We start from the raw sequence: 26,799 nt of genomic DNA, 5'->3' as shown, positions 1-26,799 counted from the left end.
GAACTGAGACATACCATCATGCGGCATACAGGGTGAGCTCATGTCTTGCACTGAAGGGTTAAGTTGTTACATAGTCTGATTCTACACATACTAACCTAGGAAACACCTATATTGTACTGATGCACTATCCACAATGTTCTACACATATATACACCAAGAAAATAATAATCAGATTCTGTTGGCTGAATCCCAAGGATTCAACTGAACACAAATCTTCCTAAACCTGCAAGGAATTATCCACATTTTAATCCAAATTCAGGATTCTGTACATCAATATATTTTACATATAATACATTTTCCACATTTAGAAATATAGCTGTAACATAAGTCTTCTAGTTTTACTCTTTCCTTCACCATCAGCCATCTAAAGATACAATATATTTACATAAATTAGTGGTCTTAAGTATGGATTTAACCAAATCTACCAGAGATCTTTAATTCTTCATATAAAACCTGCACATACTACAAATGTATTAGAAACATGAAATTATCTGATAGAAGAGGACTGGTGACTGTATCCGTCAGTGCAAGACATTTCCCCTGTTCATGAGCACGGAAAGATGGACACTGTTGCTGATTTAACACCAGATGTTTCATATAGATATATAGATATATAAATATATAGATCTATTTGTTTCATTTAGATATACAGATATAGATGTTTATGTATTATGCTTAAAATATTGGTAGTTACAAAAAAACAAAAAAAACAAAAAAATTATTATAAGAGTAAGAGAGGGCTGGGATTAGAAGTGATATAAACACTGAGGGTGCATGTAGATGAAAAGGTTAAGGTGACTGGCGGGTCAGGTTCAGGGCAGGATCATGCGTCCTCCCTGGCAGGTCATCGAGTGTCCCCTGCATGATTGCCTCAAATTTAGTTGACCCAGGTCAGCGAGCAGGTCCAGTCGCGGTCGGCTGACCGTAGTTTGTTTACTTTAGCACTGTTGGTGGATGCGGGGACTGCGGCTCCTGGGTCGGGGAGCTCTCTTTCTGTTTCTCCCTCTGCAGGTTCGGCTGGTTGTGTGACATCAGGTCAGAGGTCTGGGCGTGCTTCTTATGCGGAAGCCGCATCTACGGCCATGGTGGGCCCGTCATCACGTGTGGAAGGTGGTAGTCGTGGATCAGTTGGTGAGCATGCCAGTAGGGTGTCTGGTTCTAGCTCTGATTCCAGCTCTTCTACCTCTGGGAGTGAGGTTCTGGACAGGTCTGGGAGGGCAGACACAAGATTGATGAAGCTCCTGGAGAGGAAGTTGTGTAGTACCTGCCATAGGGCGGGGTTGGAAGGTGTTGGTTCCAATGAAGGAAGCAGGATATCGAGGGACGATGTGGTGCGCTGTTCCAATACAGCCGTCAGGGGGATATTGGTGCCGGGTGTGTGGTAAGATAGGCACAGGTTGTTTTGTGGATATGTTTGCCATCACTAATAAGGCTACAGATGATTTGGCAGCATCAAGGTCACGCTCTGGCGTGTTGACGAGGCATATCGAGAAATTGTCATACCTGGTTATTGAAATTGACACTGTTGCAGGGTGTTGTAAGCTTCCAATGGAGGAAGTAGCTAAGTTGAGGGGTGTGATTGATTCGTTTCAGGGTGAGTGTAAGGTGCAGTAAAAACAGGTGCAGTCACTGCTTGGCCTGCTTAATTTTGCTTGTAGAGTGATACCCATGGGTAGGGTTTTTTGCCAGAAGTTAGAAAGGGCTACGGTTGGGATTACAAAAGCAATGCATTTTGTGAGGATATCCAAGGAAATTAGAGATTATATGGCTATGTGGTGCATGTTCTTGGAAAATTTTAAATGCGTTTGAAGCTGCTTTGTTTCGGCTTGAGTGTGTAAAGGCTTTTTTCATGGCTTTCAGAAATACAACAGAGGGATTGAATGAGACCGAGGTGATATAAACACTGAGGGGGCAGGCAGAGGAAAAAGTACAGGCATACCAGGAGTTAACTTATCTGGGTTGTGGTAGAAATCTGAGTTATCCAATCAGTGGAGCCGGAAGGGGAGGGGTTTGCTTTCCTGAGGAGGCTTATAACATATAGGAAAAGGATGTGACTTCCTCTTGCCGGATAGATTTGTTAAGTGAGTATGGGCTCTCTGCTGTCCTGGTTAGTATTGCTACATAAACTGTTTTTTCACTGTGTTTTTTCACTGTGTTATACTGTTTTTGGTATTGCATTTATTGCTGTGATCGTGTTTATTTAAGTTGTATTTTCAGTGTTCTTTTCTTTTCACATTTCTTCCCAATCCATTCTCCTCCTTGTTTTCTCCACCTTATCTTCTTCCCCTAGTTCTTGTCCCTGCCTCCCCTACCTTTCCCCTCTCTCTTTTTCTTGTTTATTTTTTGTTACCTTTTCCTTCCCCCATTATGCTCCGGGCCAAGAGAGTTAGGGTTCCACCCCACCGCCTCCCTGAGGCTTGTTCCCCCCCCTCGGCCCTTAGTAAGCGGCGAGCCCAGATCCGGGCCTCACCGACGGGTGTTTCCTCTTCCCCCCTCTCGGGTAGTGGGGTGGGTGTCCCCGGCGGTTCCGCGGCGGCTAGAAAAGTTTATGCGCATGCGCGACGACGCGCACGCACGCAGACGCGCGCGCATGCGCGTCAGTCCATCCCGATTTCGGCGGCCATGTTAGATGCGGGCGCTCCAGGAGCGCCCGTGGATGCCCCTGCAGCCCAGTAGAATTGACAAGGTTGTATAGGGATATGTCTCCTGCTCCCGGTGGTTATTGGCTTAGACATAGTAATGGTTTTCCCCTTACAAAGTTTCAATTTTCAGCGGTATTCAAAATATGCGTGGTTAAGCTTGGTTTGAGTGCAGCGGACTATGGGATGCATTCCTTTAGGATAGGGGCAGCTACGGTAGCGGCAGAAGAAGGTGTGTCTGAGCAGAGCATTATGGCTTTGGGTAGATGGAAGTCTAAGTGTTTTAAGCGGTATGTCAGGCCAGCTGTGGCGCTCTAGCCTTAGACAGGGCGATGTAATAAGGCTGACCTATGACGTTGCGTTGCTTACCTTGTTGAAAGGGAGCGCGGAGGGTTTTGCCATTTCTTTTCTCCGGGGGCCTGATTGGCGGTGGCACCCCGGGGTTTCCGGTTTTACCTCCGCATGGGTCACCCTGCGTTATGCGCGAATGTGGCATTTTTTTGTTTTCAGTATTAATTATGTTTTACGTTTTGCCATTTAATTTACTACTAATAAATTACTCCATGTTGCAGGTGTACGTCAGGATGGGAGGATGGGAGGAGTATTTGACTGGTAGGCCATTCATTTGTTTTTTTGGCCGGTAAGAGCGGCCCTGCTCATGATGTGAGCAAATTTTCCAGGGCGGAGTCAATAAGATGGATAGGTGTTAGGGGTATGCGTTGGGAATCTCTGTTGAAGATACTAAAAGACACAGAGAGTAGGTTTGGGCGCCCTTTAGAACTTGTAATTCACCTTGGGGGGAATGACCTGGGTAAGTGGTCCAGTTTAGAGCTCATTGAACATATAAGATCTGATGTCGGGGCCATTAAGTTACATTGGCCAACAGTTCACCTTACATGGTCCGATATTATCCCTAGGCGCAATTGGAGAGGGGCGGATAAACCAGCACGGATTGAGAAAGCTTGTGGGAAGGTAAATAGGGCGGTTCGGAAGACCTTTCAGGAAGTAGGTGGTGGCTGCATTAGTTATCCGTCCATAAGGGCTGTGTTGACGCAGTACTATAGGCCCGATGGTGTACATTTGTCTGATTTGGGTATGGCATACTTTATAGAGCAGATATTTGTTTTTTTTGTTTGGCTATGAGAGGTCGGTTGGTGGCGGGCTGCGGTTCCTGGTGGGAAACCTTAGCTGTAGCAGTAAGCAGCCCAATCAGCGGCCATTTTGTTACATTGAAGGCGTAGTAGGCACTCTCCTCTTAAAGGGATTGGGCAATTAGCAGAATAGCCCTTCGGGGTTAAGGGGCTCCGCTTAGGCGGGCCGGCCTCAGCTAACATGCCAAATGGGGGAGTTTGGCATTTTACGCCTAGTCGAGTCCAAATTAGTTTGGACGGAATTTACAACTAGTAGGTGTGGCCTGGATGCTGATTGGTCTGTTTATGTTGGCCACCAATTTTTCCCCAGCAGGTTTCGCCTATAATAAATTCCTAACCTTTCAAACGCCAATTCAAGTCTCTGTGTCGTTATTTTAGTTGTTAAGTTAACTCTGGTAAAGGTTAAAGATGGTATAGAAGTTTGTCCACCATAAGCGGTTTAATACAACAGAGGGATTGAATGAGACCGAGGTGATATAAACGCTGAGGGGGCAGGCAGAGGAAAAAGTACAGGCATACCAGGAGTTAACTTATCTGGGTTGTGGTAGAAATCTGAGTTATCCAATCAGTGGAGCCGGAAGGGGAGGGGTTTGCTTTCCTGAGGAGGCTTATAACATATAGGAAAAGGATGTGACTTCCTCTTGCCGGATAGATTTGTTACCCACCCACCCATCCCATATTGTGGTATTGATATTGGACTTGTGTTTGCAAGTGGCGGTAAGCAGCCCAATCAGCGGCCATTTTGTTACATTGAAGGCGTAGTAGGCACTCTCCTCTTAAAGGGATTGGGCAATTAGCAGAATAGCCCTTCGGGGTTAAGGGGCTCCGCTTAGGCGGGCGGGCCTCAGCTTATATGCCAAATGGGGGAGTTTGGCATTTTACGCCTAGTCGAGTCCAAATTAGTTTGGACGGAATTTACAACTAGTAGGTGTGGCCTGGATGCTGATTGGTCTGTTTATGTTGGCCACCAATTTTTCCCCAGCAGGTTTCGCCTATAATAAATTCCTGACCTTTCAAACGCCAATTCAAGTCTCTGTGTCGTTATTTTAGTTGTTAAGTTAACTCTGGTAAAGGTTAAAGATGGTATAGAAGGTTGTCCACCATAAGCGGTTTAATACAACAGAGGGATTGAATGAGACCGAGGTGATATAAACGCTGAGGGGGCAGGCAGAGGAAAAAGTACAGGCATACCAGGAGTTAACTTATCTGGGTTGTGGTAGAAATCTGAGCTATCCAATCAGTGGAGCCGGAAAGGGAGGGGTTTGCTTTCCTGAGGAGGCTTATAACATATAGGAAAAGGATGTGACTTCCTCTTGCCGGATAGATTTGTTACCCACCCACCCATCCCATATTGTGGTATTGATATTGGACTTGTGTTTGCAAGTGGCGGTAAGCAGCCCAATCAGCAGCCATTTTGTTACATTAAAGGCGTAGTAGGCACTCTCCTCTTAAAGGGATTGGGCAATTAGCAGAATAGCCCTTCGGGGTTAAGGGGCTCCGTTTAGGTGGGCGGGCCTCAGCTAATATGCCAAATGGGGGAGTTTGGCATTTTACGCCTAGTCGAGTCCAAATTAGTTTGGACGGAATTTACAACTAGTAGGTGTGGCCTGGATGCTGATTGGTCTGTTTATGTTGGCCACCAATTTTTCCCCAGCAGGTTTCGCCTATAATAAATTCCTGACCTTTCAAACGCCAGTTCAAGTCTCTGTGTCGTTATTTTAGTTGTTAAGTTAACTCTGGTAAAGGTTAAAGATGGTATAGAAGGTTGTCCACCATAAGCGGTTTATAGGTGAGTTGTTAGCTTCATCTAGATCGGCAATCGGTTCAGGGTTACTTCACAGTAATGTTGTGGTTAAGAATGATAACATAGCTTGTAAGATCCATAGATCAAAGACTGATCCTTTGGGTAGGGGGCGGTGGATTACCTAGCATCGTAATCAGGATATTGCAGTTTGCCTGCTTGAGTTTACAAGATTGTATAGAGATATGTCCCCTGCTCCTGGTGGTAATTGGCTTAGGCACCATGATAGGTACCCCCTTACGAAGGTCCAGTTTTCCGCGGCCTTTAAGAATTGTATTGCTAAACTTGGATTGGATACAGCAGACTATGGGACTCATTCTTTTAGAATAGGAGCGGCTACAGTAGCGGCGGAGGAGGGTGTGTCGGAACAGAGTATCGTGGCTTCGGGTAGGTGAAGGTCTAAGTGTTTCAAACAGTATGTTAGGCCAGCTGTTGCGCTTTAGGCTTAATAATGCAATGTGGTAAGGCTGACCCATGACATGCGTTGCTTGTCTTGTTAAAAGGAGGCGTGGAGGGGATTTGCCATTTCTTTTCCCCGGGGGCCTGATTGGCTTGTGGCACCCCGGGGTTTCCGGTTTTAGCTCCGCATGCGTCACCCTGCGTTGCGCGCAAATATATAGTAGTTTCTTTCTCTAATACCATGTATTATGTCTTGAAATTTGTTTTATGTGCATTTTACTCCATGTTGCAGGTTCACGGCAGGATGGGAAGCATTTTTGGCTGGTCGGCCATTCATTTGTTTTTTGGGCCGGTAAGAGCAAATTTCCCCGGGCAGATTCAGTTAGATGGTTAGGTTTTAGGGGTTTACATTGGGCGTCGCTATTAAAGATTCTAAGGGATAGCGAGATAAAGTTTTGGCGCCCTTCAGTGCTTATAATCAACACTCTAGGCACCCAACCACCATGGCATTACTAGTGTTCTGTATTTAATAAATAGGCCTCTTTACCCCAAATTAATAGCATTCTCAGCATTAACAGTTAAACAAACCCCCTCCTCCCCCACCCAACCAGTCCAAAACAATAAATTAGTACACATTTAATAATTAGGATATTTTACCCCAACCAGCCCGGCATTAAATTAATATACTTAAATACTTAAATAAATACTTAAATTTAATAAATAAGCCTCCTACCCCCCAAACAGCCCCAACCTTAAATTAATAGCTCCCATGTTTAATAATTAGGCCTCCTCCCCCCTAAAAACCCCAACAGTATATTCTTAGTGTTTATGTTTAATAAATAAACTTCCTTCCTCCCAACCTTCCCCAACATTAGATTAATAACATTCCGATTTGATTTTTAAAACAATTTCACCCCCACCAGCCCAAAAATTAAATTAATAGCATTTCCATTTAATAAAAGGTCTATTTCACCCAACCAGCCTCAATATCAAGTTCATAACGTAATATTTTCCACCATATTTAATTGCACATGTGCTGGAAACAACATACTCTGCATTGCTGGGGAATGGGGTATTTTCTGTGGTAAAGAGCTGGCTAAGTCCTGATGATCTAGCAGCTTCAACCTTTTCTTTTGGGCTGGAAAATGTTGTTGCAGCTCTTGTTGTCTAGTAGCTTGGGTCTTTTCCTCTAGACTGCCACTCCTGTAGCATGTAGTCTGACAGCTTGACTCTGGGTAATGGGGATGACAAAAACCTGTCCACATCCCATGACCAAGATCGTTTCCCAGGAGCACATCTCACATTTATTTGCCAGCTCCCCAATCGAGACGTATCCTCACCGTGGGCACTTCGAGTCCATCTGGAACTGTGACTTTGGCAGTCTAGCCTGGCAATGCTGCAGCAGGTTCAGCAAGGATGGGGGCTCACCACAGTGATTGAGGTCCCTGAGACTCTCAGGCCTTCTCCCTGCAATGGTCCAACTTGGGTGCTTCCACCTCTTTTTGGGTGTCTTTTTGGCCTCTTCACTGAGTCACTTTTCTCTGTGACATGCGCCACTGGACTTTCTGGTACTAGAACAATCTTTTTAGGCCCACCTCCCTTAGTCGGGTATGCAAGTCAGCCTGTGGGACAGTCTGGCCTTAGGTGACCGGTTTTCCCACAGCCATAACACTTCCTATCCAGTCTAGTCTGATGACTTCCAGGAACAGGGTGGAATTGCAGCTAGCTACAAGCACCTGGGTTAGTGGCTACTGTTAGGATCTGCCTCATGATGCTGCTTTAGCTCCTGCCTCTGGGACTATATTTATTATTATATTGACCCTGCAGTACCTGTGAACCACCAGAGGTGCTGTTATTCTGCCTTCTCTTCCATCAGGGACTACTAGCTGCACTATGTTAATCATTCACACCTGATTGTTTACTATATATGCCTGCCTCTCCCAGTTTCCTTTGATGGTCATTAATGTTTCTGTGCCTGTAATGTTTATTTACCCTTGGACTAACTGCCTTGCTTTTTCTCTTTTCCTGTGGAAATCCTTGCTTAGCCAGTTTCTGCTTTTCTGTAAGCATTTAGCATTCATCTCTATCTTGTCACTTGGAGGTAAACCTGATATTTGCCTTATACCTGGAAGTCTGTTTATTCACTGATCTGGCCTGTGTTTAACTTGCATCACATGGACTGTGTTTTCCACTACATTAAACAGTTTAATACTTTCAATATATTTCTGGCTCCGTGGCTTTAATTGGACAGAACGAATAATGAACAGAGGTTCATGTTAGAAGGACAAATTAGCACTCCTTATGTTAATTAAAATATAACTTTTAATGATTATTGTTTAATAATGACATCCTCCCGGAAAACAAGGTGAAATATATTAAAATAACTTACAAATACACACATACACACGTGTGATAAAAACAAAAACACCAACTGATAGGGATCTATTATATAAGGAAATAGTCTGGTGGATACAAAGAGTATCTTGTATAAAACCTTTTTTAGCAAACCATTTACTGGTAAGTGGTGGTTGGTAAGAAGACAAAAATGATTTGAAGAGTAATTGAGAACCGTGTCTCTTATTGTGTTGGTGTTACAAGCCTTCTAGTCACCACTGTAACAAATGTAGCAGGCAGATAACGGAGTAAGGTACTGGATCTTAGTGAATTTAATAAGGGGAACCCCCTAGCTCAAAAAGGTCTTAGCTTGTGTGATGCTATTGGTAAGTTTTAAATACAAGGCTTATTCTGGATTATTGACAGTATGAAGCACTACACCATAGCGCATCTATACTGAGGCTGGTGTGCTTCCTGCACTGTGTAATATTGTCAGCAATAATAAAGGCAGATAGCTCATTGCCAGTAATGGCTCTATGTTACCAGAAAAAGTCCCTGATATAAAACAATTGACAGTCTCTATAGTAGACACTGTTCACAGCAATTATACATTTAGGTGCATCTATGATAAGGCTGGTGCAATTCCTGCAATGTATGACCTTGTCAGCTATACCATATGTAATTAGCTCATTACCAGTAACAGCTCTGTGGTACTGAAAGAGTTCCCTGATATGAGTGAGCTTATGTGTAGTCTCCGTGAAAGACAATAGTCTCAGCAGCTGAGCTAGTTTTATCTGGCTAACAAAAGATCCCCTATTGTAGCTAAAAACCGTTATGTTCAGCCAGTGGGATCAGATGCTACGATTGACATACTGTCCAGCCAATAGTGAATGGGATTACCGTGACATCACACGCTGGGAAGGCCATTCATAGGCTGATAGAGACAGCTGGTCTCTCCACAGGGGAATCCCTTGTGGGTATCGAATCAGAGGAGGAGAAATAATGATAGACAGATGAGCCAGCCAATGCCTGTCCTTGGAGCATTTTGGATTGAAATAAGATCCTGCAGACCAAGGATTAATATGACAGCGATAAGGATGATGTTAAACATGGTAAGTAATCACTTTTTCTACTGAATATCAGTATAGATCATGAATAATGATAACAAATAACATGCAGACTGTTTTAAATGACGGGAATGCGATAAGCTGGGTCTCTCCTGCTGTTATAATATCAGCAGGAAATAGCTGATAAAGTGTGACTTCCATATTGTTAAGTTGTCAAAGTAATATTACTTGGCAGATCATAAAATCTATATAGGGAAAACCCTTCTAAGTGTGATATAAGAGAAAGAGGGCATCAAACTGGAGGAATAAAATATGTACATTCTTGATGCACTTTGATTAAATAGCAGATCAAATAGAACAGATATACATGTGACAACTGGGATTGTACTGACAAAAGATAGTACTTGTGACAGTTCATATAAGTCATTCCTTTAATTAGACTATTGGAAAAGCAGCTTGAGAAAATGAAGGAGGAGCTGAAAGCAAGCAATTCAGCAAAGTATGTTGGCCTTGTCGATCAAGTACTTAATTCGCTTCACAATGATCCTCGAGTTATTAAGATCTTGAACTCGGATCAGTACGTTTTGGCCACTGTGCTTGATCCAAGGTTTAAAACCTACATTGAGTCTTTACTTGTAAATGAGCGAGATGTGAACTTTTGCAAGGAGCTATTGCTCAGCAAGTTGGCCGCTGAACTGGGCCTCGGCTTGACAACGTGTCCTCCTTCACTTTCTCAAGCTGTTGCTCGTAAAAAATTAAATTTCCAAAAAAGAAGCAGGGAAGACACAGGGGGCAGACCAGAACAATTTAACATCTGGGCTGGTTTGAAGGATTTTTCAAAAAAATGTGTCACTTTGCCCATAACTCCATCCAATATGAGTATAAACATGCAAAGGATGGTGGAGGATTACTTTCAAGAGGTAGTTGATATGGAAATGTCAGACAGTCCCTTTCCTTACTGGGAAGAAAAGCAGGCCATTTGGAAACCCATGTACAAACTTGCTTTGCAATACCTAAGCTGCCCACCCTCCAGTGTGTACTCTGAACGAGTGTTCAGCACAGCAGGGAACTTAGTCAGTGATCGCCGTAGAAGGTTACTTCCCAAAAATGTGGAGAAAATGATGTTTATAAAAATGAACTACATCTTCCACGAGAAAGGCCTTCACCATCCAAGACATCCAAGCACTGACTGTTCTCTAATGGCGGATTCAAGCGGCGATGAATTGATAGTCTGTGATGATGACATACACACTGATGAGGGTGAGGATTAAGCTGAAGATGATGCCGATAACATCTTTTTAAAACTTTCTATGTAAGTGTAGGGTGCAATCTACCCCCAAAGAGGAAAGGGACTTGGGGCATTTCCATATCACATACCATCTTGAAAGGCTGCTGTTAGGGCAATTTATCCTTAAGGGTAGGGTGTCATAGACAGAGTGACCCTAAACTGGCTTTGTCAATTTTTCATAATATTGTACAGTCTATAATGGCTGAATTTTTTGGTATTTTATACAAGTGGAGGGGGGCCTAGAGAGACAGAAACCAAACTGTCTTTCTCCATGTCAATTAATATTGTACAGTCTATAATGGCTGAATTTTTTAGTATTTTATACAAGTGGAGGGGGGCCTAGAGAGACAGAAACCAAACTGTCTTTCTCCATGTCAATTAATATTGTACAGTCTATAATGGCTGAATTTTTTGGTATTTTATACAAGTGGAGGGGGGCCTTGAGAGACAGAAACCAAACTGGCTTTTTCCATTTCTTTACATATTTAACTATAAGTGTAGGGTGTAATCTACATTCAAATACGATGGCTGCATTGCCAATATGCATAGATGGAGAGGAAGACAATCTGTTTTGTGTGTAGAATAGGCCTACCAACGAAGAATTAAACTGTTTTTTTGGATGATTTATTACCTCAACAATTAGATTACTTGTCTCTAAAACAGTTGGAGCACTAAATTGGGTTAATTTAGGCCCAAAAACATGGATTTTCCAAAAAAATAGCAAAACAAAACCAAACAAAACCAAAACCAAAACCAAAACCAAAACACGCAATGGCGGTTTTGCAAAACCAAAACCAAAACCAAAACACGACGGTAATCCAGATCCAAAACCAAAACACGGGGGTCAGTGACCATCTCTATATTAAACACAGGGAGAGCGTACAAACTCCACACAGATAAGGCCATGGTTGGGAATTGAACTCGCAACCCCAGTGTTGTAAGGCAGGAGTGCTAACCACTAGGCCACCATACTGTCCTTAATGCAAGAGCCATGTATGTATCATTTATTGAAATTTTAGCCTAACCCTAACCCTAACCCTAACCCTAATTTTCATGTGCCTGGGAATTAAAGGTAGATCCTACCCCTACCAGACTTGCAGGAATAAGTTTGTGATTTCATTTGGGCTGGGAGGACAGACAAAAGAGAACACACAGAGAATTTTACTAAGTGGAAAATACATAAAATACATAAAATCCTCCGGATTCACTGGAATTTATTTTAGATCAATAAATGATACATACATGGCTCTTGCATTAAGGGCAGTATGGTGGCCTAGTGGTTAGCACTCCTGCCTTACAAAACTGGGCTTGTGAGTTCAATTCCTGACCATGGCCTTATATGTGTGGAGTTAGTATGCTCTCCCTGTGTTTGATGTATAAATAGCTGATGACAGTTACTGAAATTTAGAAACTTTTTTTCCCCCATTAACAATTAACTGGGCACATCTTTTTCTCTTACGCCGGCCAATGGCCCGATGTCGCAGCGTGTAGCTACGGCTCAAAGTCTCCGCAGCGCGCTGCGTTGTAGCGTTGCCTCGGGTCCAAAGACTGCCCACAGCGAGTGCCCGAGTTTGGATGAATTGCTAAAATTCTTGATTATTTGTGGACAATGAATATCAGAGAGGAGACACAAAGAAGCAGTGGGTATTTTATTGCTCTCGGTTCCCACCAGAAAAAAGCCTGGCTTGGAAAAGCAACACAGAAAACCCCAGTCCTGTTTTTTTCTGGCTATTTTCAAGAATTCACTGAAATCCAGTGAAATCATCCAGATCCAGTGGGACTGTTTTGAAATCAAGGGGTGATTGCAGTGATTTGAAATCAATCTCACTGAATCTGGGTGATTTCAGTTGATTTTCCCTGATTTCAGTGAATTGAAGAAATTTGAAGAAAAAAACCAGGACGGGGTTTTGGCTCATACTTCCAGTCTTATTTGATTGAATGCAAAAACCCAATTATTTGTGAACAATGGATATCAGACATAAGGAAAGGAAGGTGTGCAGAGGTACATTTGTGTAATTCCATCAAAGGAGGAATTTTTAAAGCCAGTCCTGTTTTTATCTGTAATTTTCCTTAATTCACTGAAATCAGGAGAAATCTAGTAAAATCACCCGGGTTCAGTGGCACTGATTTGAAATCAGTGGGTGACAGTAATGATTTTACTTCAGTTTGTCAGAAATCTATAGGACATGACGTTCCTAAGGCTTCTGGGGAGGATTAGTTTGATCAAGATGAACACCCTACTAAAAGTCTTATTCCTCTTCCTACCCCTCCCAGACTTGCAGAAATAAGTTTGTGATTTCATTTGGGCTGGGAGGACACACAAAAGAGAACATACAAACTCCACACAGATAAGGCCATGGTTGGGAATCAAACTCATGACCCCAGTGCTGTAAGGCAGAAGTGCTAACCACTAAGCCACCGTGCTGCCTGTAATTTGTTCTGAGTTTCTTGTCATTTGTCAGGTATAGCCTTGGAACTGCTCTTCCTTCTTCCTCGACATCTGGCAACGGCAGAAACCCACATGCAACTTTTACTTATTGAAATCCGAAGCTTCAGAAATCATTGCTCCATCGATGACTTCCCTGCTATGTCCAAATAAGTTAAAGGGGTTGCATGGCTCCGCCCAGTCAGAGGGTTGGGCCAATGATTCAGCCAATAAGCTCTCAACAGCGCCTATAAGAAACCCATCTGCCCCTCCCACAGCAGGTATTTGTCCTAAAAGCTGTTAGGAATTAGTATCTAGCTTCTACTAGTAGGGTTGTTTCTCTAAGAGGCCAAGATCTACCTTTAATTCCCAGGCACATGAGAATTTTACTAAGTGGAAAATACAGAAAATCCTCCGGATTCACTGGAATTTATTTTAGATCAATAAATGATACATACATGGCTCTTGCATTAAGGGCAGTATGGTGGCCTAGTGGTTAGCACTCCTGCCTTACAACACTGGGGTTGTGAGTTCAATTCCCGACCATGGCCTTATCTGTGTGGAGTTTGTACGCTCTCCCTGTGTATGCTATATAAATAGCCGATGACAGTTACTGTACTTTAGAAACTTTTTCCTCACAATTAACTAGGCACATCTTTTTCTCTTACGCCGGCCAATGGCCCGATGTCACAGCGTGTAGCCACGGCTCAAAGTCTCCGCAGTGCGCTGTGTTGTAGCGTTGCCTCGGGTCTAAAGACCGCCCACAGCGAGTGCCCGCGTTTGGATGAATTGCTAAAATTCTTGATTATTTGTGGACAATGAATATCAGAGAAGAGACACAAAGAAGCAGTGGGTATTTTATTGTTATTTGTGGACAATGAATATCAGAGAGGAGACACAAAGAAGCAGTGGGTATTTTATTGCTCTCGGTTCCCACCAGAATGAAGCCTGGCTTGGAAAAGCTACACATAAAACCCCAGTCCTGTTTTTTTCTGGCTATTTTCCACAATTCACTGAAATCCAGTGAAATCACCCAGATCCAGTGGGACTGATTTGAAATCAAGGGATGATTGCAGTGATTTGAAATCAATCTCACTGAATCTGGGTGATTTCAGTTGATTTTCCCTGATTTCAGTGAATTGAAGAAATTTGAAGAAAAATACCAGGACGGGGTTTTGGCTCATACTTCCAGTCTTATTTGATTGAATGCAAAAACCCAATTATTTGTGAACAATGGATATCAGACATAAGGAAAGGAAGGTGTGCAGAGGTACATTTGTATAATTCCATCAAAGGAGGACTTTTTAAAGCCAGTCCTGTTTTTATCTGTAATTTTCCTTAATTCACTGAAATCAGGAGAAATCTAGTAAAATCACCCGGGTTCAGTGGCACTGATTTGAAATCAGTGGGTGACAGTAATGATTTTACTTCAGTTTGTCAGAAATCTGGGTGAATTCAGTGGATTGAAGAAGATTCAAGATAAGAAAAACAGGACAGGCTCAAATTTGTTTACGGGGAATTATATTCCACTAATCTTCAAGTTACGCTCTTAATATAGGACATGGTGTTCCTAAGGCTTCTGTGGAGGATTAATATTATCAAGATGAACACCCTACTAAAAGTCTTATTCCTCTTCCTCCCAGACTTGCAGAAATAAGTTTGTGATTTCGTTTGAGCTGGGAGAACAAACACAGAGAAAACACACAAACTCCACACATATAAGGTCATGGTAGGGAATCAAACTCATGACCCCAGTGCTGTGAGGCAGAAGTGCTAACCACTGAGCCACCATTCTGCTATACTCTAAGTGTCCCTCTCTATCTCCTCCTTGGCTCATCAGGCTGCCCCACATCCCACAGCTGGCCCTACCCTCCAACGCTGGGCTTGTTTGAGGAAACTAAAACACATTTCTTACATATTGTCTCCTCTCACCACACTGACCCACAATCCAAACTTCCCACCAGGACTACAGCCGGGGGTTTTTCAGTGGTTAGCACCTCTGCTTTGCAGTATTGGGGTCTTGAGTACAATTCCCACCCATGACCTTATCTGGGTAGAGGTTGTATGTTGCCCACATTTGCATGGGTTTCATCACACAATCCAAAAACATACTAGTAGGTTGCTTTGCTGCTATTAAATTGACGTTAGTCTGTGTATGTGAGGGAATTTAGACTGTAAGCGCCAATGGTCAAGGACTGATGTGAGTTCTCTGTACAGCGCTGCGGAATTAGTGGCGCTATATAAATAGCTGATGATGATAGTTGCTATAATTTAGAAACCTTTTTTTTTCCTTTCAAAATTAACTGGACGCATACTCTTATGCCGGCCTATGGCCACATGTTGCACCAAGTAGCCACGACTCAAAGTCTCCGCAGTGCGCTGTGTTGTAGACTGACCGCGCCCTGCCCCCTCCCACCACGACCTTCTCAGGATCTCCCGGAATTCACTTTTCAAAGGTTGGTAAGTATGTAAGATATCAAGAACATGGACCAGTTGCCAATGAGAAATTTTGGTCCCTTATTACTAGAGATGGGCGGGTCCGGTTCCCCGAGAACCGAACCCACCCGAACTTTGGCTATCCGAGTACCGAGCTGAGGAGAAGCTCGGTACTCTCCCGCCCGTTCCGAATCCAAATCGAGGCCGAACGTCATCGTGACGTCATCGGATCTCGGGGCTCGGTTCTCGCGATACTTCAACATTATAAATACACGCCTCTACAGCAATCCATCGCCATTTGACAGAGGGAGAGAGCAGGGTGTAGTCACAGGCTGATTAGAGCAGGGACAGAGAATCAAATATTCTTCTTGCAATTGCTCTAACAAAAATCGCTAGAGAAGAGAGGAGGATAGAGGTTTATTATTTTTTGTTAATATTTGGCACTCCCCAGTGCTTTTGGGGTGTCCCCCATAATTGTGCATAAATATTTCTGGCTGTCAAAAGTCATATCTGTCAGCAGTATCTACCAAATAATTTTTAGCACTCCCCAGTGCTTTTGGGGTGTCCTCCCTAATTGTGCATAAATATTTCTGTCTGTCAAAAGTCATATCTGTCAACAGAGTGTTTCCAAATCAGTGCAAAAAAAACAAAAAAAAAAAAAAAAATCCTCACATTTCTGCCAGTAGGTTCCTGGGGTAATAATGTAGCACTTAAAGAGAACTTTCTTTACCACTTCAGAGTCTGCACAGTCATCTGGGGTCAATACACAATAGGCCTCTAATGCACGCCCTTGCATTGTAAGGACCAAATAATTGACCCACTCCTTTTTGGACAAAGCATGGAGTTTAGAAATCATTCCAAACACCTGCAAGTGTAAATCACTGTCTCCAACACCGTCCTCAAATTCGGTAAAGTGACAGGACCCAAATCATGGTGCAGCAGATGATGACTTTTTACTGTACAATTTTTCTTGTTTTGCACAGGATTTCGAGATCTACCTTGGACATTGCGGTGTAGTTAACCATCTTTTGCATTCCCTTGTGTGGAAGGAGCTCTTCACTTGAGTAACTCGGCTCTCCCAAAAAAAAACCCCTAGCATTATCAAATTGCTTGCCACCAGTTATAAACTGTGACTGGATGGGCTTACTCTGCTACCCAGTGTTTGGAGAGGGAGATCTTAAACAGTTTAGTTGGGTTTCCTTCTTACTGTCTGTATCTGGCTGTTACTGACCACTTCTACTGGTGTCACCTGTCAGCAGATATTCACCGACTGTGAATGCCAACTGCACATGAGTTGTAGGAGAATAGTGTTGCCACCAGCTGTCCCCAGGCTCTTTGAGCTCCAGTATGGTGCTCTGCAGACTGGGACTCCTGGATTCATGTGTGAATCTAGGAGGCGCCTCTGCAAGTCTCCTCTAGAAGCCACTGAACTACAGCTGCCAGCGGAGTTTACACACAGAGAGCTCCAGGCTCCTACTTTATCCAGGGGCTGCTCCTGCAGCCCCCACTGTACCATCAGGGATTGGAGACCCCTCCGACACTCCAGTCATCCTGTACTTACAAATGGGAACCGGAGTGGAGGAATTAAAGCTCTGGCTGAGCTCCGATCCTCACTGGACCAGCAGTGGGGTGAGAAGCAATTTCTTTTGTTTTATACACATTTGAAATAACATTTTATAAACACACATATCACTTTATACATTTCTACTCCTGGGCTAACCCTTTCAGCGCCAATATCTACATTTATATATTTATTAAAATACACTTTAAAATACATTGCACCTTCAGCACATAGCACTGGGGGGTTAACCCAATTGGCACCGCAGCATTAGAAGGGTTAATCTTTACACGGATGGGAAACCAGCCACAGGGTATGGTAAAATCTACTAAATACATCTTATTAAGATCAGAATCATGCAATCACTCTGCCAGTGTGTTAAAATTTAATATAATCCTACTTTGTTGTACAGTATCTGACAGTTCGCATTTTCCCAAGAGTCATATATATAAAACTTCCAAGTTCAAATATAATATATATTTTCTATACTTTCCGATGCCTTGTGTTTTATATGATATTATACTTTCTTCACATTCCCTACATTGTACTACCACATAATTATATATACTTTTATTAAAATAACAAATTGTTTAGTAATTCCCATGATGTTCATTATTCATTTTGTATCTCAGAGACAACAAAATTTAATCTGTAGGAATGAAACATGTTAAATGTTATCTAGATGTAAAATAAATTCCCTGATTAAGTAGATACAGTGTTTCTAGAGTCTTATTCTTTGTCTTAAACTGATTTGGATATTCCAGTCCTCATGTTCTCTCCAATCTATTAACTGCTACAGCTGCTGTACACGTATGCTGGTGCCCTATCATGTATATATATTCTTTAAAAGTCCCTTTCTGTTGAATATTGTGATGACAAGACAATACACTGTCATGATAGTGATATGCTGCAGCAGAGGAGCACCTAAATCTGCATTACCACCTAATTGTTGCATGTTATCATGTTACTCACCTGCTCCTCCTCTCTCTGGAGCCCCGGGGCCTGCTCCATGCACAAGTGTTTCCCGTGGTTCCGTGGTTCATCTCACAGCTCTGACTAAATGGACATTTTGGCGCAGGGCCAAATTAAGCAATCGACTCACCCCGCCCCCTTTTGATCTCCCCGAGGTAGAAGTATGAGTAAGCAGGATGATCAATCAGGAGTTGCAGTCATGGAGATTGTGGCTTCTGATTGGACCTCCTGCTCACAAGCCACTGCCACAGCCATATGTACACGGAGGAGCCAGAAACGAAGGTGTCCCGGGAAAAGCGGCTGCATAGAGCAGACCCTGGAGCTGGAAAGAGGCAAATGAGTAACATGTAACAATTATTTGATAATGCAACTTTAATCTCAATTATGTCAAGGCTTTTTAGGAGGTTTCACTATACCCAATGTATTGTTTTTAGTGACAAAGCCCTGTATAAAATAAAATCCTTTCAGAAGCATAATTAAAGGGGTTTCCAACCATCACATGTATTTAATGGCTTGTATAGGCTTTACTCCAAGTTTTAGTAAATACACAACTTTTACATCCTGGTTTCCCTCTGTACGTTTAACCCGTGTGGTGATACCACGGGGCAGAGCTGTGTGTTTGTGTTGCTCTGCTTTGCTTTCTGTATAATTGTACCCAGTGAGCAGCTTTATGTTGTATCCCGGGGCAAGAAAATAATCCACTCTCCCTGATGTTATAAATACATGGCTAAAATCACGGAAGGAGGCTACTAAGAAAATAAATGCTTGTAGTAACATTTTCAGGATGGTGTGTACAAGATAAAATAAAGCAATCTGAAGGTGGAACAAACAAGCAAAACATCGCACAGCTGGTATTTCAGTACATAGACATCAAACAAGGTGGAGCTTGATCTGCTCTAGTGGGGAATGCAAAATATCTTTACCATCGTTGTATAAAGGAAATGTATATATTCGGGCTCATTTAGAGTTAGACGTAGGTCATTGTTTGCATAAGATGTGTATTTTCATACTGCAATGATTCCAAAATCCAGAAAGTATATGTCCATATATAGAGTTATTTATATCGCTGACATCCGTCCGCCTTTGTCTGGAAAAGCAGAATAAGGATGTGCAGGGACTAGCATGCATGGGCTGAGCACAGTATGGGTGGGTTCATGTAATTGTAACATAACATCTGCAAATACGCCTTTTAGGGCTCGAACCTCATGCAGGTATTAGATTTTTGGTGCAGGTATATGATGATGACTATCAGCCCTATTTAGCTGTTTCTAAATTGCTGATTGAGTATTGCGTAATTGACATTTCCATTTTTAATTACATTTTATATCTGCACCCCACTATATCGGGGGGGGGGGGGGCAGACCTACATTGGTCACAAAGAAACTGTTTTTGAGCTGCAGGCGTCTTGAGACTCAACATCAATGAGTAAATCCACTTTTTTGTTTACATTATTTCCAACGTACGTTTGGTGCGCAAATGCGTCCAACTCTGAATAAGCCCCATTATGTCTTTATTGTACTAGTTATGATTTTGTTGTATATGTTGTTATGTGTACACTGTGCATGTAGTTATTTTACCATTTCCATGCAATACATTTTCTAATGAAAGAATTGTGTCTGTGTTTTTCTTCTTACTGTAGCAATAACTAGATATTTATGTGGATAAGAAATTCCCTTGCTATGGGCATATTTCAAAAGAGCTTTATTCACTACACAGAGAGAGAGGGATGCAACAATTTTTATTGTAGCTATTTGTTTGACTGTACAAGTCAGCTTCCCTTAGGCAAAATAGATGTACACTGGGACCAGTACCTGTGCAATACCTGTCATCAATACCAATTGCAAAATCAGGACAATTTAAGCCAATTGCCAATCCACTCAAACCATGCACAGTTTGCCAAGAGTTCCCCCCGATCAGCCCAAACACCTTTCCTAGTAGGTTCAGCCTATTTGACCAACACAAATTGTGACTGTTCAAGGAAAGGTAGGTGAGGTCTTAGGTTAAGGCAGCTCAGGGATTATGGCTGCCCTCCCACCTCCTCCAGGTAAATCTTGGTCCTGCTCAGAATGTGGGAAATGTTTTCCTAAAATATTACTTCTTAAGTATCAGAGAAGTCATACCGTAAAGAAACCATATTACAGAATGTTGGAAATATTTAGCACATAATTCACTTCTTGTTGCGCACCATACAGGAGAAAGACCATGTCATACAGGAGAGATATTCTTGCTCTGAATGTGGTAAATGTTTTACACATATTCCAAATTGTTAAATATCAGAGAAATCACTTAGGGAACAGCCAAATTCATGTGCTGATGTGGGAAAGGGTTTCAAAGTAATTCAGAAAGGTATTGTATGTCAGAGAAGTAATGAAGGGGAGAAACGTTATTTTATGCCCTGAATATGGGCATGTTTTACAAGTTCTTGCTGTCTGGATGTCCCATGTGGCTATAAATGAGGTTGGGATTTCCTGCAATGGGTTGGCAGTGGTCTTCTCCTGGGCCTGCTGTGGTGTTGGTAGGAGCAAGAAAGGGAACATGCTGGCAGTTTATTGATGGCCAATGTATGTGGCCCCATGCAGACTCAGACATGAATGTTCAGCTGTGGTGGAGGGCAGCCGCTTGCTAAGTGTTTTCAAGATCGGAAGACAGTTTAGGCATGGGAAACCTGTTTGAAAAAGATATAACAAATTAAATATAGATACAAAGCATCCCTGACTTAGGAGACATCCAGACAGGGAGGCAGCATTATTATTGGAGAATGGGTTTAAGAATGTTTTTAGAGTTCCTTATAGGGAGTCCAAAGAGTTGAAACTGTACGGATATTTGATGTCAGCCATGCATTATGCACTGTAAATGTTCCCTAAAACAAAGCCCAGAATATTCAGCCTGATTCATCATTTGTCAATTCCAAAGAAAGATTCGGTGACTAATGGGATCAGTAAGGAGACATGTTCTGCATCATACACCTCACTTGATGCGGCCATTCTGTAAGAGGCATCTTCCTGAAGCTTTCACCTCCTTAAAAGAGTGGGTGCTAAGGTGGGAAATGGGAATCAAGTCAGTTATCCACTATCTGGACATTTTTCTTTTCATGTGACGAGACCAGCGTCTTATGAAAACCTATAATGAATGGGGATAGTATTGGGACAGTCATGCTCCTCAGATTTTGATGATCAGTGTCAGGACACCAGGGCATTAGAGTCAAGGCCCACAGAGTAGCCCTGGTACCTTGGTGTTCTTTGGATCACGCAGACAAAGAGGAGTGGTAGCTATAATAGTACCTTTATTACAGAAGGTGCAAACACAACTGTAACACAATAACTATATTAAATCGCCAACATCTAAAAACCTCCCCAACACATCCCCAGATAAAGATATGAGGAACCGTTACATATGTTTAAACAGTATTTCTTTGGCCGGGCTAAGTTGTGAAAAAGTCTCTGGTCCTGATGCTTTTGTCACAATAGGTCAGTACTCAGGTCTTCCAGATTCCTCCGATTTCTACACTTCTAGGCTTGCTGGTCCTGGCCTCTCGGCCTTATGCTCACTACCGAGATGTTAGCAGCCTGGACCCCTGTCACCCTACTCCTGTAGGCACACCAGGGGGTAAATGTATCAAGCTGAGAGTTTTCCGGCGGGTTTGAAAAACCAATCAGATTCTAGCTATCATTTATTTAGTGCATTCTACAAAATGAAAGCTAGAATCTGATTGGTTGCAATAGGCAACATCTCCACTTTTCAAACCCGCCGGAAAACTCTCAGCTTGATACATTTACCCCCAGATGTGCAGACTCACAAGCAGCTCCCATTGGGGCAGAGTTATACTGTTGCACCATGTTCAGCCAGAGATGTGCCTAGATGTAAAATTGTAATCAGGACACACGTTGGAGCTGGTAGGAGACAGATCTTCAATACCAAGCTCAGGATATCCAATAAACAGCCCTTGGTCTCCTTGCAGGCTCTTTTTAAACAGTTCAGAATACCCACAGGTGAAATCCCGTCCTGTAAGGTTATCCCAAGTCCGTACAGAATGCCATTGGCTCCCAAATCAGGGGTTGGATATGGGAGTGGAGAGAAGTCATCCCCACATGGGTTTCCCCCCAGCTGGTCTAGTGCATAGTAGTCTGACACAGTCCTAGAGAGAACAATAGAGTAGCAAACTGGTTACTGCAGGGCTTAATCCCAGATGATGAATAGCAACTTCCTGTTTCAATCCCTTCTATACATTTATGTTGTGAAAGGGGCTCCAGCTGCTCCAGACTTCCTGTCCTCACTAAGGGAGGGGGTAACTGGCCAGGATATAGTCCAGCAGACAATTTGTAGTCCAAAAGAGGCACATGGAGCCCACCTGGATATATATTTATGAACCTGTAGTTTTAGTCCATTGACTCTTCATTCAGAACCATATTATGAAATCCATATACTTCAACCAAATGAATCCACAGAGTCTTTATTATTATTATTATTATTATCATTTATTTGTAAGGCGCCACATGGTTTCCGCAGCGCCGTACACAGTACAAACAGTAGACCATACAGGGCAAAACAGTACAGAACATTAAACATAAAATACCAATACTTCGTAAACTCCGGGCAGGCAAATACAGTAGAGACGGAGTGGAAGAACAGGTATGGAGACAGGAGGAAAGAGGGCCCTACTCATACGAGCTTACATCCTAAGGGAGGGTGGACAGAATCAGGCACAGAAGGGAGCCAGTGAGGCAAAGGGGAGAACCGAAGAGATGAGAGGTTAAGTGGATGGTTGGTAGGCCTTAAGAAACAGGTGAGTTTTAAGTGCCCGTTTGAAGGAGCACAGGTTGGGTGAGAGACGGATGGAGCGAGGGAGGTCGTTCCAGTGAAGGGGGGCAGCGCGGGAGAAGTCTTGGATTCTAGAGTGGGAATTATATGTGCCAAATGGGGATAACAATATATCCAAATACTAGTGACCAGATACATAACTTTGTATGGGGGGATTGTAACTGTAATCCTATCTCGGCACAATCAGCTTTTCTGTATCACTTTCAGTTTATATCTATTGTCAGACAGTGCATGGGGAAGCTGGGGGGGTCAGTGGCAGAATATGGGTTACACTCCTTCCTGATTGGGACAGCAATGGAGGCTGTCAGCTGGGGCTTAAGTGACAAGATGATTATGTATATCGGGAAATGGGAATCAAGTGGTTTCAGATCTTATGTAAAGCTCCAGTTTCTACTATAAAGATTTAAGAAAAGGAGGTAGGAGATGTATTTCCAATTTGGAAAATCCCTCCACCTCTATCCCAGTCCCTCTCCCTTCTCCCCCTCATCATAAAAAATTAAAAAATAAAACAGCAGTTTGTTCTATTTGTTATATATATCCAACCTTACATGGTCTATCTTTGGTACGGGAAAAGTCCTCACTTGTACACTCACCACGTAGGCCGTTAATTCCCAAATACCAATTGGAATGTGACATAGAATATAATCTATATTTCTATAGTCATTTGTATTTTTGCTTTGTTTTGTTTTATTTCATTTTTTGTTTCCTCTCCGATTTTTAGATTGTGTAACCTTGGTTCTTATTTAATGTCAACAACATGTACGGTTGTGCTGTATATTGATATCTATCTGCTGTTACAAATAAAAAGTTAAAAGAAAAGGAGGTAGAAGGGGGATGAGATGTTGGGGTAGAAGGTGTGAGAGACAGAAAACACTAAGATAATGTGGTGAAGGTACGAGGACATGGTGGAGTATACAGAGAGTACACCAGGAAGCAGAGGAGAGTGGACAAGGGAATAGTCAAGGAAAATAAGATGGTAAAGTGGTGGATACCTAGTAGTATAGCTGGGAGTATGGTAGGCTCAACTAAAGGAATGTGTAATTTAATCAATTAAGAAAGATCTAACTAAGTATTCATAATGCACAAGACGAAAGACAGAAAAAGAGTTAAAAAATGATATGTATGTAAATTAAATGATCCTTTAATGAGAATTAATGACACAGTGCAGCAGGTGGGAAATAATATCACACAAAGAGAGTTATAGAGGCCGGATACCCTGTACCTGTTCTACTAACAACTACCACAACTACCACTGGTAGTTCTCCTGAACATGATCAATAAATAAATGATGATGATGATCCAGCTGGAAGCAGGAAGACACAGAAGAGGAATGAAAGGCCAGGTAATGCCTTAATTTATGGTGAGTCATAATTATAGGTTATACTGATAATACTTCTCTAAATGATTAATTAGAGAATCCAATACACAATACATAATGTGATAAAAAATAGCACTTAACTTAATACATTAATAACAGCAACTCTGCAGACATGTTGCCCTGTTGGAATCGCTCATATAGAGTAGACTGGCGCAATATTCACGCATGTGGGAATCAAGGAAGGAAAAACGACTGGATATATATATATATATATATATATATATATATATATATATATATATACATAAATATTTAGATAGATAAATGTGTGTGTGTATATATATATATATATATATATATGTGTGTAACTACATGATGATATTCTCATTTCAATATCGATCAATCCAATCTGTAGGGAACATTTACTTCCATTTATTGTATGATTCTCTCTAACACCAGAGGAATAATATATTGCAATAACTTGGAGATATGAGAGAGGAGACAGAGATTGTCCTGTCTATACTTTTCCCATTAACATTGTTCCATTCTCAAATAGCTCTGAAGCAATAACTAGGAGTTAATTGCTGGATGTCACCTCTCTCCTGATGATAGTTTTCAGTTTTCCGGTCATTGAAAGAGCAGCGCTTATAAGTCTGCCATAAGAAGATATCCCAACAGCGGCCACAGTGTTTGTGTGTACAACCAACAACTCTATAACGTGACGCGTTTCTCCGCCTCCAAGTGAAATATTTTCAGAAGGATGGAGCCCAAATTCTGCTTGGAAATCTAAAAGTATATTGGCCAATCAGTAAGGGCCATCAATGAATCCAATTAGAACTCAGATCTTACATACATTTATGTATATGTCGTATGTAAGATCTCAGTTTTCTATGTTTATCTAAAGAGACTGCAGCAGCTTTACATACACAAGGATTTATATTTATTATATCTTGTGCACATGTATCCTCTATTTATCTATTTTGGGAAAAAGGCTCTTCTGGGAAACTCTATTTTTATGTCTTGCTATTCAGAATCATCACATGGAAAATGTATATTTTGGGTATTTTTGCCCTGTGATTTCAGAAGCACACTCCAATGCATGCAATGTGTGCCTTGGCCATGCCCATTACTGGTGCTGAACAGAACCATTTGCAAACAAAATTGCAATCTGGCAAATCATTTCTCAAGCCCAGTAACAACATGACTGTGAGCTGTCATTTGTACCAAAACACCTTTAAGGTCATCATACAAAATGGCCTCTCTGTTTTACACAGAAATCAAATCTTGTTAAACATCAGAGAATTCACACAGGTGAGAAACCATTTCCATGTTCTGAATGTGGGAAATGTTTTATACATAAATCATCTCTTGTTAAACATCAGAGAAGTCACACAGGTGAGAAACCGTATACATGTTCTGAGTGTGAGAAATGTTTTGCAGAGAAATCAAATCTTGTTAAACATCAGAGAAGTCACACAGGTGAGAAAATGTTGGAAATGTTTTACACAGAAATTTAAACTTGTTGAACATCAAAAATTTCACACAAGAGAAAAGCAATTGGAAATGAAACAAGTTTTCCGCAATTCTCCAAATATTGTGAAATCATTTAACTGTTAATGTAAATTAAACAATTGATCCGTGTGTGTGTGTGTATATATAATACATATATATAGTCCAGTCGTCCACAATATTAATATCGCTGACAAGTGAAGTGAATAACAGTTATTATCTCGTTATAATGGCACCTGTTAAGTGGTGGGATATATTAGACAGCAAGTCAACACTTAGTTTTTGAAGTTGATGTGTTGGAAGCAGGAAGAATGGGTATGCGTAAGGATCTGAGCGACTTTGACAAGAGTCAAATTGTGATGGCTAGATGACTGGGTCAGAGCATCTCCAAAACGACAGATCTTGTGGGGTGTTTGCGGTATGCAGTGGTTAGTACCTACCAAAAGTAGTCCAAGAAAGGACAACCGGTGAACCAACGACAGGGTCATGGGCACCCAAGCGCATAAGGAGCATAGGCTAGCCTGGCTGGTCCGATCCCATAGAAGAGTTACTATAGCACAAATTTCTGAAAAAGGTAATGCTGGCTATGATAGTAAGGTGTCAGAACACACAGTGGATCGAAGGTTGCTGCCTATGGGGCTGTGTAGCCACAGAACGGTTAGAGAGCTCATGCTGATCCACCACCAAAATGCCTACAATGGGCAAGTGAGCGCTAGAACTGGACCATGGAGCAATAGAAGACGGTGGCCTTGTCTGGTGAATCGCATTTTCTTTTACATCGTGGACGGCCAGGTGCGTGTGCATCGTTTAATATGTGGAAGAGAAGTCACCAGGATGTACAATGGGAAGAAGGCAAGCCGGTGGAGGCATTGTGATACTCTAGATTATAATCTACTGGGAAACATTGGGTCCTGGCATTCATGTGGGTGTTACTTTGACACATACCACCTACCTAAGCTTTGTTGCAGACCAAGTACACCCCTCCATGGCAGCGGTATTCCCTGAATGTAGTAACCTGTTTCAACAGGATAATGCACCCTGCCACTTTGCAAAAAGTGTTCAGGAATGGGTTGAGGGACATGAC

At 42.1% G+C, this 26,799-nt stretch overlaps 1 protein-coding gene across 1 annotated transcript in view; it reads left to right on the top strand.

The window, feature by feature from the left end:
* Positions 1 to 26,213, top strand: part of LOC142112065 (uncharacterized) — a 94,477-nt gene extending 68,264 nt beyond the window's left edge. The window contains 6 exon segments of the mRNA XM_075193913.1: positions 12,668 to 12,681; positions 20,136 to 20,214; positions 20,263 to 20,308; positions 21,538 to 21,676; positions 25,446 to 25,692; positions 25,694 to 26,213. Coding sequence (XP_075050014.1) covers positions 12,668 to 12,681; positions 20,136 to 20,214; positions 20,263 to 20,308; positions 21,538 to 21,676; positions 25,446 to 25,692; positions 25,694 to 25,823 — 655 coding nt within the window. The 3' untranslated portion in view covers positions 25,824 to 26,213.
* The last annotated feature ends 586 nt before the right edge of the window (positions 26,214 to 26,799 follow it).

This window comes from Mixophyes fleayi (genome assembly GCF_038048845.1).
Source record: "Mixophyes fleayi isolate aMixFle1 chromosome 12 unlocalized genomic scaffold, aMixFle1.hap1 SUPER_12_unloc_1, whole genome shotgun sequence".
Lineage (NCBI taxonomy): Eukaryota > Metazoa > Chordata > Amphibia > Anura > Limnodynastidae > Mixophyes > Mixophyes fleayi.
Note: the sequence above shows the minus strand (reverse complement) of the source record. Positions and strands in the feature narration are given on the sequence as shown.